We start from the raw sequence: 17,204 nt of genomic DNA on the forward strand, positions 1-17,204 counted from the left end.
CAGCTGATCTTAATGAAAATGCTGACCCACAAAGAGGGATGTCACAAGGAGGAGGGATCATTTCAAACCTACAAATAAGAAACAGCCCCAACAACATCTACATAAAGTTACCAAAAGGCAATCCCATAGGACAAGATAGAGAAACCTTATCACTAAATGAACTTAAAACCCTTTTCAGTATCTCTTAACAAAAGATAAGAGGGAAAGCACTTCACAGTTTACTAAACCTCTTCCATAAATTTAAATATCTTCAAACTAGGATCTTCTATCACTGTCTACAGTTAGTACTACTTAGTGTAGTCTTCATTCACCTGCCCCAAATCATAATTTGTTTTCTGCACCCAAGAAGATACCTCTGAGTGGTTCAATATAGTATTTTCCAAACATTTTTGATAGTGACCCATAGTAAGAAAATAATTCACATTGCAACCAAATATATATAACTCTAACAAAAGTTTCATAATACCTTCATACAAGTCATGCTCTCTTTACACTGTAAGGGGTCATTACATTGATTTCAAAACTCATGAATGGCTTGCAATGTATGCCTGAAAAACTATTGTCAAAATCATCATAATTCTAATTAGACATCAGACCCTTCAGGTGACCTTCCAGGTGCTTCCCTCTGCCTTTTCTTTTTTTCTAAAGATTTATTTATTTATGCATACAGGCCAGAGGTACAGGGGCAGTGAGAGGATATCCTGAGACAGAGCAGGAAGCAGAATAGTAGATCGACAAAGTACACTGCTGAGGGGAGCAGAGAGCAAGACAAGACAGGAGAGGTCTGCTGCGCCATGTGGCTCATCTCCCAAGTAGAGATTGAACTTGTGCTGAAGCAGCTGAGGCTTTTCTCAGTGCTGCGCTTTAACTCCTTGAGCCACCGGGAAGGGCCCAACTTACCATTCTTTATCCCTATAATCCTCCTCCCTACGTTCAGTGTATTTTTACTGCATCCTAGGCTCCATCCAGTTTAGCCTTACCTAATTCCAATGAAATTCTTAATGTTTTCTCTCATTTCAAACCTTCCTCCTTCTATTGGGTAAGAATAGGGTCAAATAAGCAACAATTTTAAATGTAAAAAGCATATGAATATCCCTCATTGGTCAAAACAAGGGTAATCCTTGATGAATATGCATTAAATGTATTAAAGAATATCCTTATGTATCTCTGAATTGTATAAATTTTTAGATCTGAAAGGAAACTGTCTAGATCACAGAATTCAATTTCTTCTTTTAAAATGAGGAATCTAAGTTCTAGAATGGTTTAATGAAATACTTTATAATTCAGTTAAAGGCCAAGTAAAAAACCTAGAACTTTCAATTTCTCATTTAGAACTTTAACAACTGGACTAATTACCAAGACACAAAACATCCCAATAGACAACAAAAGTCACTTTAGGATAATAAGTGATTTATCAGAAAACAATTACCCCAACTTGACAGAGATGAATTACCTGTTCTGTTTGTTTCCATTTCTGCTCCAACGCATCAAACATGACTCTGCATAGTTCTTGTACATCATGCTGCTGCCAAGCTATTTTAAAGATAAAATTAATTTGAAATAGCAATATACGCAGTGTAATAAAACATTAATTTGTTCATAAACAAATTATGAAAAACATGGAAAAGTTTACACAAAATATTGTTAAACTTAAAAATAGCACAATACAGTATAATCATGACAGGCAATCAAAAGGAAGAAAATTAAAAGATGCTAGCATTTTAAAAATCCATGTTTTCTGCTTTTGCTATTTTTCACTATCAAAAGTCTAAGACCAAAAAAATTAAAGTTTTTAAGCTTAAGTATATGAAAAGTAAACTTAAAACTTTAATTAATCAAAAATTTATCTCTCAGAGCTTAAATTTTAAGAATTTAAGTAATTTTTGAATCCCAGCAAAGAGCAATAAGAAGGTTTAAGGTAAAGTTAATTCAGTTATGCGATATTTATAATACTCTGCCACAATTCCTTTGGATATTAGAAAAGCTTATCATACCCTCACTACTGTCCCATCCAAAGCTCCTTGTAACATCTGTGGTTTCAATTGCTCTCTTTTTGCTGGTTTGTAACAAAACAAAAAGCCTTTGAAGTTGAAATGGTATACTTGTCACTGGATCTTCTTCAGATTCTTCAAATTCCCACCTATTAAAATAAAATATTTGAAAATTACATATAATACATTTGATTATTAAAACATTATAAAAATGTAAGGCCTTAACTCCAGGTGCTACAGAGTTTATATATCGGCACAAACTATTAACATCGAATGAAATATTAGTCAATTTATAAATATGAAAGAAACTTAAGAAAGAAAAGGCATAAGAATGCAACACGAATGGAAGGCAAAGTTAATTTAAAAGTAATTGTCAAAATCAAAAAGCTCTCCCCACTGACCTTCCCATATTTTCAGCCAATGCCTGACCTTGCTACACTCCAGCTGATGCTGGAATCTTAGAAAATCTTAGAGCACTGGGTTGATTGAGGTTTTAGGCCCATGGAGTTCAAACCTCTTGTTACAATTCAAAGAAACTGCAGTGCAGTGAGGTGTCAATTAAAGGAAAAACTAAACCTAGAAAACCTGAGAGAAAGCCTCCTTGCCTCCCTGGTGGCACAAGGGGGTAAGTCTCAACACTGTGAAGCTGTCAGTAGCTACTGGAGCCCAAGTTCAATCCCGGCCAGGGAGGTAACTCACAGGGCACAGCAGACTGCTCCTGTCTCAGCAGTGTATTTCACTCAGCGTGTTCTGCTCCCCACTTTGTCTATGTTGAATCCTCTCATCCATGCACCTCTTGCTCCCTCCCCACCTCTGGAATACATCCCAAACCTTGTGTACATAAATAAATAAATCTTAAAAAAAGAAAACCCTAAAAAAAATAAGTAATTGCCAAAACTAACTCAGAATTACTCTGTAGTCCAGTGAGGTCCCATCTTTTTAAAGAGTGACCCTTTCTTGGTTTTACACTATGAAACATCATCAGTACTCTCAGGCTTTGTTTTCCTACCTGCAGTAAACTTCATTCATAATATCCAAGGCATCAAGCCTTCCTCTTTAACCCTGTCTCATTCCCACTCCTTATTCATTGTACTCCAATTACAGTGAAATTCTTTTGTTCCTCAAAGGCAAAGTTGCACTTGTGGTATTTTTGGCCTTGAAATTTCTTTCCCCAGATTTTCACAAGACTGGCTCCTGTGAAGTTATACCTTAGAGACTTTTTCCTCAGAGAGACCCTCTTCCTGATTATCTGCCTCACTGCCTGACAATTACTCTTTCTACATTGCTCTGCTTTATTTTTGTCATGGGAGAATGCACATAAGCATATGTGCACACACAACTGTGTGTAATGTGTACATTTATATAAGTCAGCTATATCTTACCCCTAACAATAGTCTCTGCGCCTAAAAGAGTGCTTAGCATATAGTATCCAACATATGGTTGCTAAATTAAAAGAGTCCTAACTATGAGCTTCTTTTTCACTGTGCTATGAATTTACTGATTACTTTCAGGGTATCAGAATTCATGGTTAATCATACTCCTGGGATCCCATTATGATGCGCTATTTCCCAAAGCAGGCAAATTACCCTGGACTGATCGGTTTCTTCTTATTTTGAGGGTAGACTCCAGACTCCATCAATTAACCTTATTATCCAATATTCTAACTCATATTTATAGTAATGTCAACATTACTCAAAGATAATATAAAGGAGAAAATCAACTTATTTTTACTTTAAAATGTCTTTTAAAAATAAGGGTTACAAATACCTTTAAAATATACACTGCATGGGTATATTAAATGTATTTTAATAGCATGCTCATTCCAGTAAATGAGCATGCTATTAAATATGGACTACCTTCATAGAATATTTTCAGATATCTGATGACAGTTTTTTAGAAACACACATCCTCAGTCCAGTTTAAATGACAACTTTGTTTCTTTAATTTTGAGAATATGGATTACTTAGATTATCTTAAAAAGAAAGTAACGTGCTAATTCAAAAGGGTGTTAAAGCTATAAGGGAAGTTAAAATATGATAATTTATCCTAAATGTAAATCTGATAAAATTTACCCTATGATATCTATGTACTTCTAATTCTCACTTTTTCAAAAATCAATCTCTTGTAAGATTCTTTATATTAACTATTCAAGAAGGTATTGTCTTCTAAAGTGAAAAACACTCCAAATTACCAATAAATGCAATAAGATTAGATTTTACTAGTCAGAAACTGTACTTTCATTCCCAAGTCAGTTTTAGTTATAGATTTTTTTGAATACTCACTTATATAATGCATTCCTAAATTCTGGAGTCATAAAAAGTGTCTGCAAAAGGCTATTCAAATAGCAAGTCATAGCCTGGTTTACTAATCCCACATATCCTTTAAAAAGAAAACAAAAATATACATAAGTCACTATTTACATTTTAAAAAATTGAGTAAAAATTTAATACAAAATAGGTATTGAGAGGTTAAAGTAACAGCTGAAAATTACTTCAATGATTTCAACAGCATGCAAGACTTTTTCTAATATGTATACTACATAAAACTTATTTCTAAGAAAAAATCAGGTTATTTTGTCATACACCCTGAAGTACATGGGATATAATACTTAATGAAATTTCAACAGAAACATGTTTTAACACAGTATACATTTTTATTGACATAAAAAATATCTTTGTCCCCCAAATCTGTTACGGATTAAAATGAAAAATATAAAGTGTTCTAAATATCACACACTCCCAATATTGGAAGACTGTATGAAGCCAAACATCAGGTCCTATAAACAAATTTCTACCAAGAAATAATAAGATAAATTCATTAAATGCAAATTCAGAGTAACTTCAGCTATTTTAACAAGACCATAAAAATGAGATTCTAGGAGTATAAAGCCCAAAAATTAACCTACAAACTTATGAACAACTAATCTCTGACAAAGGAGCAGAGAATATGCAATGGAACAAAGACAGTTTGTTCAAAAAATAGTACTGGGAAAACAGGATTGCTACATGCAAAAGGCTGAAGCTAGACTACTGCCTCACACTCGGCACAAAAATCAACTCAAAACTGGATTAAAGAATTAGATATAAGACCTGAAGCTATAAAATATATGTAAGAAAACATAGCAAAGCACTACATGACATACATATTGGTAACATCTTTAAAGACACATCACCTAAGCAAAGAAAATAAAGGAAAATAAACAGCTGGGATTACATCAAAGAGCAAAAGAACAAAAGAGACATTAGCCAAAAAAAAAAAAAAAAGAGAGATACCCCACTGATTGGGAGAAAAATTTTCCACACAATATTAATGATAAGGGACCAATCACAAAGATCTAGAGAGCTTTTTACAAAGCTCAACAAAAACAAAGTAAACAACCCAGTAAAAAAAAAAAATGGGCAGAAGAGCTGAGCTAAATAGACACTTCTCCAAAGAAGAAATGCAAATGGTCAACAAGCATATGAGAAAAGGTTCAACGTCACTTGTAATCAGGGAAATGTAAATAAAAACCATACAATATATACTACCTTATACCAGTGAGAATGGCATATATTTAAAAATATAGCAAAATGGCAAGGATGTGGAGAAAAAGGAACTAATCTTCACTGCTGGTGGGGATGCAAACTGTGGAATACTATATGGAGGTTCCTCAAACTGCTAAAAAATGGAGCATCAATGTGATTCGGCAATTACACACCTAGGAATCTACTCATAAGACCCAAAAACATCAATCCAAAAGAATTCTTGCACCCCTATGTTTATTGCAGCACAATTTGCAATAGATAAGCTATGGAAGCAACCTAAATGCACAAAAATGGATAACTGGGTCAAGAAGATGTGGTATGTTTACATAATGGAATATTGCTCAGCAATCAAAAAGGATTAAACTCAAGCCTTTCACGGATACATGGATGGGACTGGAAAGGATTATGCTCAGTGAAATACGTCAGAAAGAAAAAGAAAAATATCAAATGGCTCACTTATAGGAGGAACCAGACAAGGAATCAAAAAAAAAAAAAAATAACTATAATAAAGTAAAAATCAAACCATCAGGCAACTATAGATCAAAGGCATTCTATAGGAGAGGAGGAGAGAGAAGGATCAAGTCAGGAGTGGGAAGAGACTATGGTGATAGTGCACGGGTGAATTGGTGATGGGAATTTCACAGAGATATCACACATTTTTCAAAAATGAAGGATGATGTAATGAATATATTTTTTTTTAAAAAGAATGAGATTCCACAGATCAGAGTGCGATCCAGAGTGACTGACTATAAATAGTCTGGCCCTCCCTGGTGGCATAGCGCAGCGGGTTAAAGCACTGCACTAAGAAGCTTAAGCCACTTCCGCATGAGTTCGATCCCCGCCTGCCCCAGAGGCGATCCACATGGCGTGGCAGACCTCTCCTGACCCGCCCGCTGCTCCCCTCAACAGTGTACTTCGTCGATCTGCCTGTTCTGCTCCCCACTCTGTTCCTGGTGAATCCTCTCATCCTCCGCATCTCTGGCCTGTACCCCAGTTCTGTATAAATAAATAAATCTTTAAAAAGTAAATAAATAAATAGTCAAAGAAGTAGTTACTAGTCAAAGTTAAGTAGTTACTTACCTTTCACTTTGGACTAAGGCTTACTTAAGGTTTGATTCCTAATGTTTTTCATTTTTATCTTAAGAACAATGTTTATATATGTTTATATACTCCTTCAATTCCTAACCACCCTCAAACCTTGTCTACAGAATACCCTCATACCACCCTAAATCCATTATCAGAGCCTTCCACTCACTGTTCTGCAATTACCTTTTGATTTATGTTTTCCCTATCAGGCTGTGGGGCAAGGGGTAAATCTGATTTATTTCTCCATCCTACTACTTATCACATTATTAGGTGCACAGAGGAGATAAATGTATATAACTTAACAATTAACAGAGAACTATGTATCACCTCTGGCTTGGTTATTAATAATGCAAATTATTACTATCCATTCTTAGTTTATATTAACTGACTCTTCCCCACAAATAAGAGTGCATGGGCCCAGAAAACAGATTGTTTTGTACTCAGCTATGCCATCTCCTTCCTCCAGTTCTATCATAGTTAGGGACAACCACTCTATTCAGTAACTTTAAAGGTAAATAAATATTACTACTGTATCTTGTGTACCTAAAAACAAATTATGTGTCAATTCTATGTGACTTTGTCTCCCTTACCTGTACATAAAAACAAAGAGTGATGGAAGGAAGGGATTTTAAAGGGAAAAAAAAAAAATCACAGTAATTTTTGCCAATGCTCTTTATTTTACTATTAGAATTGAAAAAAAAAAAAAAAGAGAAAGCTATGGCATTCTCTATTTGCTTTAACAACATATTTATATCAGAGTAAGTAATGTCTCACTTAAGTGTACCACTATATTCTTAAAGCATTTAGATTTTAGTGAGACTAATAGAAGTGCTATGTTGTTATATATTCTCTAAGTCAACAAATTTTAAATGACAACTATTATCAAGTGTGTCTATATCTAAAATCAATATCCCAATTACAAGCCAGTAAAGGAGAATATGAGAATGTATGCCATGCTATATAGCAGGCACATGCACAAAGAAATCTTGAACAAAACCAAATAGACCAAATGAAGTAGAATGCAAAAAGGTCAACTCCTGGAGTATATGAAGTAGTTGCTGGAGAAACTGGCTGAGGATAGATAATATGGAATTAAGTAATGAATACTCTACACACATTAATTCCCAATCACTCCCGAGTTCACTTGTTACCCTTCAAAATTTACCCCCAACAACCGTCTCCTAACAACAGTGATTAGCTATCAAAGGGGTTTGAGTAAGTAAGAGACATGGAAGAATACATTTATTTCTATAAAACACTACATTATGAAGGAATGAGGTAAGATCATGAGAACATTTCCAATGGAAACATTTTGTGCACAGTGCTAAGATTTACATTAATTTCTGAAGAAAAATGCAAAAAGTCACCAACAATTTTTGAAACAGTTCCTCTGGATGCTTATAAAGTATTTAATTAGAAAGGCAGTTTCAGAGTACTGGAGAAAAATCTATGGTTAGGAAAAAGAAATGCAGTATAGACAGCTGAGGAAATATAACTGGGAATGAAGACTGGATTGTAAAATATATCAAAGATCTCTACATATTTTAATTGGAGTAAGTAAACTTCAATTTCTTCCTCTAATTTCTGGGAATTACCTAAGGAAATACTCAAGAGAGGAAAATAAAATGTATATACAAGACTGTTTGCCAACATATAAGTAATATAGTAACCATAAAAATACCTTTTCAGCTATTTAAAATTCTATATCAAAATACTACTTAATAGCACTGCAAACTGCTCTTCACATATTAAGTGGAAAATATAAATAAAATTGTGAGAACACAATCCCCCTAGCTGCTTACAAACATACGTTTGGAGAAGATGAACACAAAAATGTAAAATCCCTAAAATAGTTTCTGCTAGTAATAGTATCTTCACTTTCTTCTCCCTACAGTATAACAACTGTAAATGTAAATGTAAGTATTACATTTATGTAAATAAATGTAAATGTAACTATTACATTTATATAAATAAACTGAGAGACTTTTTTTATCAAGTCTCTCTTGATAAGCCTCTAGGAATGTATACACTGATATCAGAATCATATAGTGCACAATTTAAAAAAGGCATTCTGTAAATACTTTGTGCAAGAAGGACTGAATTGGCTGTCATAATGCAAAGCAAATAATTAAGGAATCCTGACTTAGTAAATTGAAACTTCTTCAAAGTATTCCAACCACCTCAGATTAATCTAGGGTGTACACTAAAAATAAAATAAATGTACCAGTTTACTCAAGGGTAATTAAATCAGTATTATAGGCAATAATGCCTATAATTTTTAACAAGTATCCCAAAATGATTGTTAAAAAATAAAAATCTGAAAATCACTAGATAATGTAATGAGAAACAGCTTTATTATCTATTACCTAAAACAGAAAATAATTAGATTCTCTTTTATCTTCAGTAGTTTGCTGTAAAAAGTTCTATTGATACAAATGACCTAAATGTCTAACATAACCTTTTACTGCAATTTCCAGAAAATACACATCATTAACCTTGCAAAAACTACTAGTTATCAGGAAACTATGTTTATGTGTTAATTATAGTAAATGGAAGATTATAGCTCCCATTAAAACAAAATCTACAATATAACTCTTTAGTTTTCTTTCTACTGCAAAGTTTATTGTAATATGAAGGGCTATGTAAAAATATTCAAATTATATATAAGCAATTAACATATATGTTAATAAAGAATATTTGCATGCATAAAACAATTTCACTAGCTTAATATACTGAAAATTTTTTTAAAAATCTAGATTAATCATGTTCAGAAAAAAAACCAATAGGAATTTTTAAATTCATGACTACTTACAAACAAATGCCTAACACTAAAAAGACAACACAGTAAAGTCTAATAAAACAGGCTTGACCCATCAACTTCAAAACTGAAATACCACCTATAGTCTATTCAAATCCAAAAGTAGGTAACAGAGGCATTCTTTTCTAGACAAAGTCAACTTCAAAACATGGTTAAATTAAAATGAGGAAAATATAAAAAGAAAGGCTTCCTTCAAAAGACAGTATTTTTTACTATAAAATAGTGAGGAGGGAAAAAAAACCCCAAAACAATGAGTTGAAGTCAAGGGACACCACATCCCAGTTCTAATTTTACTTCTGCTAATTTTAATGATCTTGCTCTGGGTCTCAGCATTCAAATCCATAAAATAAAATTAGGCAAAAGATGTCCAAGTTACTCTGGATTTAAGGCCTATGATTTTATGAAAAAAATAATAACAATGATGACACATCTTACCAGTTTCTGATTTATTCAAAATAGATGAATAGGAGTAGTTTTGGCTGACATAATCACTGGTAGAGCCCACAGACCCTTCTCTTGGAAGTGGACCTATAAATCTGTCATGGACATTGTCATCCCCAGCACTGGAGTCCTCCTAAAATGCAATATAACCAGTATTTAATGAACGGCAAATTGCTTAAACAGTTCTTAAAAGACGTAGTGATTGCTGAAATGAAAATAGATGAGGCACCATGATTTGTAGTCAGTGTTTCCTGTAGGAAGTCTTGAAAGTTGTCCAATACAAAAACACTTAGTAGACTTCCTGTAGGAAGTCTTGAAAGTTGTCCAATACAAAAACACTTACCTTCTCAATTTTAATTCTACTTCAAATTTTGTATAGTCGGTAGATTTTTGGGTACTAATAAATCAAATGTACCAAATGTGAACTCCCTGATAAGTCTATCATTCATTTTTATATCATTCTTGTCAAGCAGACCTGTTAAGTGGGGGATATTTGTTAAATGTTGGGATAGATGGATAGTTTCCTATAAGAAGCTCTCTATTAACGAGGAAGATGTGCAAAAGGGTTGAGGGATGTAAAAGCAGCACAAGAAATTAAGACAAGAGCAGAATATTTACTACATTTTAAAAAATAAAAAGTGAATTAGAGTTTCCCACATCAATTGCTAATTTAGATTCCAATTATGTCACTCAAACTAAGCAAAATCTTCTCGTGACATGATAAAAAATAAATGATGAGATTTATTCTGGCATTGCTCCAGTATGGATAATCTGTGTTTAAATACTGTCTATTGTTCAAAAGGCATTCTAAATTACAACAGATCTCTAAATGAAAAGTAAGTGAAAGAACTATTTTTTTCCTGAGCAAAGTTTCATTGGAAAGGAATTCTGAATAAGTCTATAAACTCCCTAAGGTTTAATTTTCTTACCCTGTAAAACAGCAAGCTAAACTAGGGCAGGCATTCTTAATCTTTCCCAACCCAGGTCCTCTACAAAACAGTCTCATCTCACATGTGTAACCCTCAGAAAAGACTTGCCTTATATAACATCTAATTAGGACAAAAGTTCTTCAATTAATACATGTCCACACCTTTAAAGTAAAAAATTTGGGCCCTCCCTGGGGTCGCAATGGGTTAGGACGCAGCACCGCAAGCTGGCCACAGATGCTTCTGCGTAAGTTTGATCTCTGGTCTCAGAGGTGACCACATGGCATGGTAGATCTCTCTTGACCTGCCCACTGCACCCTTCAGCAGTGTACTTTGTCGATCTGCCTGTTCTGCTCCCCACTCTCTTTGGTGAAGCCTCTTACCACCCCCTGCACCTCCAGTTTGTATCCCAGTTCTGTATGAATAAATAAATCTTTTAAAAAAATAAATAAAAGTAAAAAATTCTCTATGGGAAATACTCCTGAAATCAGGAGTTAACTGGATTAGGTATCTATAAGGCCAAACAGAAAAGTCTATTAAAATATGAATTGGGATAAACACCAAATCACATGATTACAATTACATAAATTACAAAATATAACTCTCCTCCTTCCTGGAAAATTAGTTCCCAATTAGTAGGAGGTGATAGCAAACAAAAATGATGAATTTAGAGGCCCCCCACTCCCCGATAGCGCAACAGGCTAAAGTACAGCACTATGAAGCTACCTGCAGGCACTGTAGCACCAGTTCGATCCCTGGCCAGGGAGGTGACCCACATGGCATGGCAGACCTCTCCTGTCTCGCTCACTGCTCCCCTCAACAGTGTATTTAAGTAGATCTGTCTGTTCTATTCTCCACTCTGTCTCTGGTGAATTCCCTCTCACACGCATTCCCCCCCCCCCAAAAAAAAACACACACCTCTGGCCTGTACTCCATTACTTGAATGCATAAATAATAGTAAATCTTGGGGGGGAAATTATGAATTTAATTTCTAAAAAGTTTACCAGCAGTATCTGAGGCTGTTCACCATCTTTATCTGTTAAATGCAGAAAGTTCTTCTTTCCTGGCTCAAAATTAGCATCAAGAAGAGACTTGTCACTGGTATGATCCAGTGGAGCCTGTGGGAATAAAATAAAATATCTTAGATTACAAGAAAAATTTGTAATGACATAATAAGTAATATATAAATGAACACCAATCTATATTTACTGGCTCAAACTGTTTTTGTTGGTCTGTTTTTAAATAAAGATCCTATCAGTATATTCTATTAATCGAGACTAAGAATTAATTCACCTATTCATGAAGTGAGATGGCTATACTGACAAGTTATTCCAGATGTTTATTTTCACATCTATAGAACTGAAGAAAAGGCAACGGTAAAGTAGTATACACAAAAAGGATTGCATATATTTGTGTTTCTATGTTTTCTAAACTGCAAACAGAGCATTTATTGGAGTTTCATGAAAAGTTACTCATACAACATTATATATGTTTTATAGTATATATACTTTATATATAGTTTATATATATGTATATAGTTTATATGGATAATTTTATATATTAATTTATATAAATGTATAGTTTATATATATATAATTTTGTTAAGTCACTTATATAGTAATTCAGTTATATAATTCTTATAACTAAGAAACATGCTTTGATATATGAATATAATGAAAATTGCCAAATAAGCAACAGAAAAAGCAATTCAACAAAAATAATTATGTAATATAACTGTGTAGCATCAGAAAGACCCTTAAAACAAACTGTCCTAATACATCTATATCAAGTCAATTCCCAGGATACAAAAGACCTGTGGGAATAGAAGCGATCACTAAATTGAAAAGTAAACACTTCAGATACTCAGTTTTTATACATTTTTTGCTATGGCAATTTCAACCCTAATTGTCAACTTGCTAACTTTAGTTGGTGGGCAGAGATGGAGTTCTGTATGATCTACAACCTATTCACCTCCACACTCCAGTCCGCTGTTGAGAAAACTGAGGGATGGGGGAAACACCCTATTCTACTGTTTTGAAACTGTTTTGTTTTTAACAGTTCAAAGCCATAGAAATGTCTCCTTATTTTATGGAAACACTTATTTCTCAGAAAATTAATTTATAAAAGTACAAATATTAAGAAAAAAATTAAGATTCTGTAACTTGCTATTTGAGTGTCCTTAAGCAAGTTACTTCATTTCCCTATGACTTGGCTTCCTCACCCACAATATGAAGCTATCATAAAGTGGTTTGAAGAATTAACATGAGACATTTATAGAGAGCCAAGTTTTAAAACAATACTAGACATATAGTGTCAGTTAGGTGTTACAGAAATAAAATTATAAACTTATATGATCTATCTCTTAATTTTGGCTCACATCTAGAAATTCATGAAAAAAAAAATGGGACATACAAAACAAAGTTAAAGCTAAGAGAAGTTGCATGGAAAGAGAAAAGATGTCTATGGAACCCTTTTAAAAACTGACAGATATATAAAGACCAAATGATAAAACCTGAATAAGTACCTGTGTGTACAAGGTAGCGGTTAGCTAAATGGAGATTTTTGAGAGATGAATGCATGCAACATTAATCATTAAGCAAGAAATGAACAGTAGCAAAAACTGTCATATGTATATATATGTACACACACACACACACAGAGAAATTGAAAAAAGAAATTAAGTGAAGAAAGAACAACAGGTAATACTGACGGAGAGATATTTTAAGCTATCATAGATGTTAACATAACAAATACTTTCTGAATGCCTGGGGGGGGAGGTAGGGAGATATAAAATTAATACTATAAAGTTGCAGTTATCAGAAGTCTTACATTTTAGCACAAATGAATAAGAACTATAATAAAGGGGACTATAAGTGACATAGCAGAGTAAAATGTGCAACAGGAGGACAAAGAAATTATCTTTAAGTGGATATATAAACATCAAATTAGGTTTCTTACTAGTAAAAATAAATTAAGTTGAATGGATATATGATAGTATAAAGCTACCCTTTAAACTGAAAGACACAACACAAGCTGTTATAGTGACATACAACAAAGTATTCAAATTTTCAGATTAAATATTGCTTTACTTTGTATACCTTGGTGGAATATCAAATTTATCCACCAATTTCAGAAGGAAAATTTGCTTTAACATTAATTTTCTATTTTTAAAAAACACAAATATATTATGGAATATGAAAAAAAGCAAACCAACCAATCACACCTTTATTCTTCTAAATCAATTAACTGATTAAATTAAAACTATACTCTCCAATATCATGTAGACACATACACTCGTTCATTTACCACTATAGGTATTTTCCTGGAAAACTTAAGAGCAATAGCAGCATAGGACAGAAAGAGGTGATAAGCAAAAATGAGAAGATGGAAAAGTGTGGGGAATATGTGTTAGGAACATTAATTAGCCTACTATCTGGAAAAAAGAATACAAAGATTCAAAGGACAAACTGTAGCTTGTTTTGAATGCTAATCCAGGGAATATGGTTTTTGATCAGGGGACAATGAGTACTCACTAAAGTTTCTGAACTTGAAAGTGACATGAGTGCTATGATTTAAGATAACTGAAAATATTTTAGTAACACTATGCAGAGTTAATATGAGTTAGGGAAAGAAACGAAAAATTTAAGACGAGTATTTTTCTAATACTACAGAATAGATTCAACTCAATAGTCTCCACTTCCCAAAGCAAAACTAATCAATATCTCCTCTTTGCACTCATACCAAATTTCTAATGCAGTCCTTAGAACATGATTGTGTATTTATTTGTTGACACATTTTATCTGTTCAACTGGACTATGAAAGCCCTAGAAGTGATGACACCATCAACCTTCCTGAACAGGGACTTTCATTATGTATGTATGGTAAGTGGTATATATCCTTTCACTTCTTTTTCCATCTATATACATTTTTTCCTTCTTTTCTAAAAAATAGGTTTTAAATTACATACAATTCCTTCTTTTTTCATTTAAAAAATAATTTTATTTAGTAAACACTGTAATATTTTCTGTAGTTGATATATGAGCTATCTTACATGAATTAAACTGATGAAATTACAGGATAAGCAGATTGTGGAATACATAACGAAGAGGGATCTAATTACCGAGTGTAAATGGAATTGCTCTAAATGTAGTTGTTAAAGTCTTGCTGATGATATTATGAAGGGTTCTAGGATTTAATATACTCATTAATAACAACATCATTATAACTATACTATTAGTATTAGCTTAGGAGAAATACTTTAAGTCTAGATTTTTACCATATCAGCAGTATTGATTCCATTGCCCCACACCAAATCAAAGGTTCCATTTATGTAGCCTACTTTGTTAGCCACATCTTCAAAGAGCTTTCTGAGTGGAGTAGAAGCTGGTAAGTTTAGAGTGATCCGTTCATTCACTGTCTTTGAGTTAGTAGTATCTTGTATTATACATAAGACTCTAGGTTCTTCAGCAGCATTTTCTATCTGAAATTTAAAATAAGATTGTTTATCTTAAAGGAAAACAAAACAACTAAAATCAGTCTTATTTCCTATGAATATTAAAAATTCCCAAAATACTATTTTCTTTGTGTTGGTCTTACTTTTTGTTAGATTGACAACACAGCTTAATGGATATGTCATAAGGTATAATATATGTTTCTTTTGGAAAAACTGGACATATTTAAGAGCAACAGTCTTACAAGTATTTGCTTTCACTTCAGATTGTAAATCTAGGTCAACAAGTCAAGAAAATAATAGACTTAAGCAACTGGTCAGTTGAAAATAACAAAACCAGATCCTTAAAAATTTTAAGTCACTGCCATGCTAGCTCAGTCAAATCAAGCATTTCTAAGTCCCTGAAGAGAGAGGAAAATGTGCAGAAATGCCATTGTAGACTGGAGTTAGAACCACAAATTCCCCTTCCTTTTCACTAAGCATACAACTAATTAGCAAGACAAAAATTTTTTAAAGGAGATTTTTTTCAGAGAAGCTATCACCCAAGCTACTGAAAGATACTATTTTCCATTTTCCACAGGGGTAGTAGGCTGTATCAGATATTCTAGTGTTTTTTTTCTTTCTTCTAAGCCAACTCAATGAAGGGTATCATGTCCATCTGCTGCTGAAACCACAGAGCTGAGTGACTGCCTCATACCTTTCCTCATAAAATCACCAAATCAATCATTTCTACCTACATGATATCTTTTGAACTATCTCCCCTTTTTATTTCTGCCTATATTGATCAGAATCTTACATGAAAATAACAGCAATAGGTTCGAGTTTTAACTTTTTCCACTATTATTTCCCTTCAATTCAGAACATGATTTTAATATATAACTCTGATTATGTAAACCTCTTGCTTTCCTTCAAAGTTAATGCATCAGTCATCTAACGGGGGACCTCTCATCATCCCATAAAATACCTTTAGAAATACACACAAACTGGTGTTACATACAAGAATTTATTTCTTTCTTCTTTTTTTATAAAAACAATATTGGCCCTAACCTTTTATTACAGCTATATATTTTTAAATAATAATAATTATTATTACTGACTAGTATTGAAGACAGGATTAAATCACCAAGTGTTTTTGCTTGTTTGGTGTAATAATATTGATTACAAACAGTGTCTGCCATACATATTTGGGATGTGTAGGAGGCTATTTAAATATAAGTTAACCCATTTATTTTAGAACAGAAACAACTTTCTATAAAAGAAGTGTAATGCTTTAAAAAGATGTCAGTACTACATTTCAAACAAATCAAAATATTTAATTACCAATAACAGCACGTTTAAAAATGAAAAGGGAAATATATTTCTATGAAATAACAGGGTCACAAAAAAGAACTCCTATTTTAATCAAACTTTATCAAAGAAAAAAAGATGTCATGTAGAATTGAAGATGTTATATTAGTACAACAGTGGATTGTCACATTTTACCCCAAATTGAGAAATATTTAAAACCGACCTTTATTAAAACGTGGGTTAACAATAAGTGTGAGCAACTCAAAATAAATTTCAACTACAAAAGAACTGCTTTTTAATTTCAATAGTATATTTCAGAGGTGGATTCATGTTATCCACATATAAAATATAAAAATGGACAGATTTTAACTACCCCCAAATAAAATCCTGTCCAATTATAAGCAAAACTTAATCTTACATATGCCTTTTTTCTATTCAATAGCAATAGCTTTCTTTTCTTTGCATCACATTAAAAATTTTTGCTTCAAAGTTTTTTTTAGAGGGCCCTCCCTGGTGGTGCAGCGGGTTAAAGATAGCACTAAGAAGCTTAAGCCACTTCCGCATGAGTTCAATTCCTGCCTGCCACGGGAGGAGATCCACATGGCGTGGCAGACCTCTCCTGACCGGCCCGCTGCTCCCCTCAGCAGTGTACTTCCTCGATCTGCCTGTTCCCCGCTCTGT

General features: G+C 33.2%; 1 protein-coding gene across 2 annotated transcripts in view; it reads right to left on the minus strand.

The window, feature by feature from the left end:
• The window catches only part of USP47 (ubiquitin specific peptidase 47), an 88,038-nt gene that overhangs the window by 42,557 nt on the left and 28,277 nt on the right, over positions 1-17,204 (minus strand). For both annotated transcript variants that reach the window (XM_004683040.2, XM_012725424.1), the window contains exons 2-7: positions 15,063-15,266; positions 11,791-11,904; positions 9,855-9,993; positions 4,274-4,370; positions 1,995-2,140; positions 1,454-1,533 (exon numbers count right to left, since the gene is read on the minus strand). In XM_004683040.2, coding sequence (XP_004683097.1) covers positions 1,454-1,533; positions 1,995-2,140; positions 4,274-4,370; positions 9,855-9,993; positions 11,791-11,904; positions 15,063-15,266 — 780 coding nt within the window. The remainder of the gene's footprint in view (positions 1-1,453; positions 1,534-1,994; positions 2,141-4,273; positions 4,371-9,854; positions 9,994-11,790; positions 11,905-15,062; positions 15,267-17,204) is intronic.

Source organism: Condylura cristata, unplaced genomic scaffold (genome assembly GCF_000260355.1).
Source record: "Condylura cristata isolate star-nosed mole 26May11 unplaced genomic scaffold, ConCri1.0 scaffold00015, whole genome shotgun sequence".
In the NCBI taxonomy this organism is placed as follows: domain Eukaryota; kingdom Metazoa; phylum Chordata; class Mammalia; order Eulipotyphla; family Talpidae; genus Condylura; species Condylura cristata.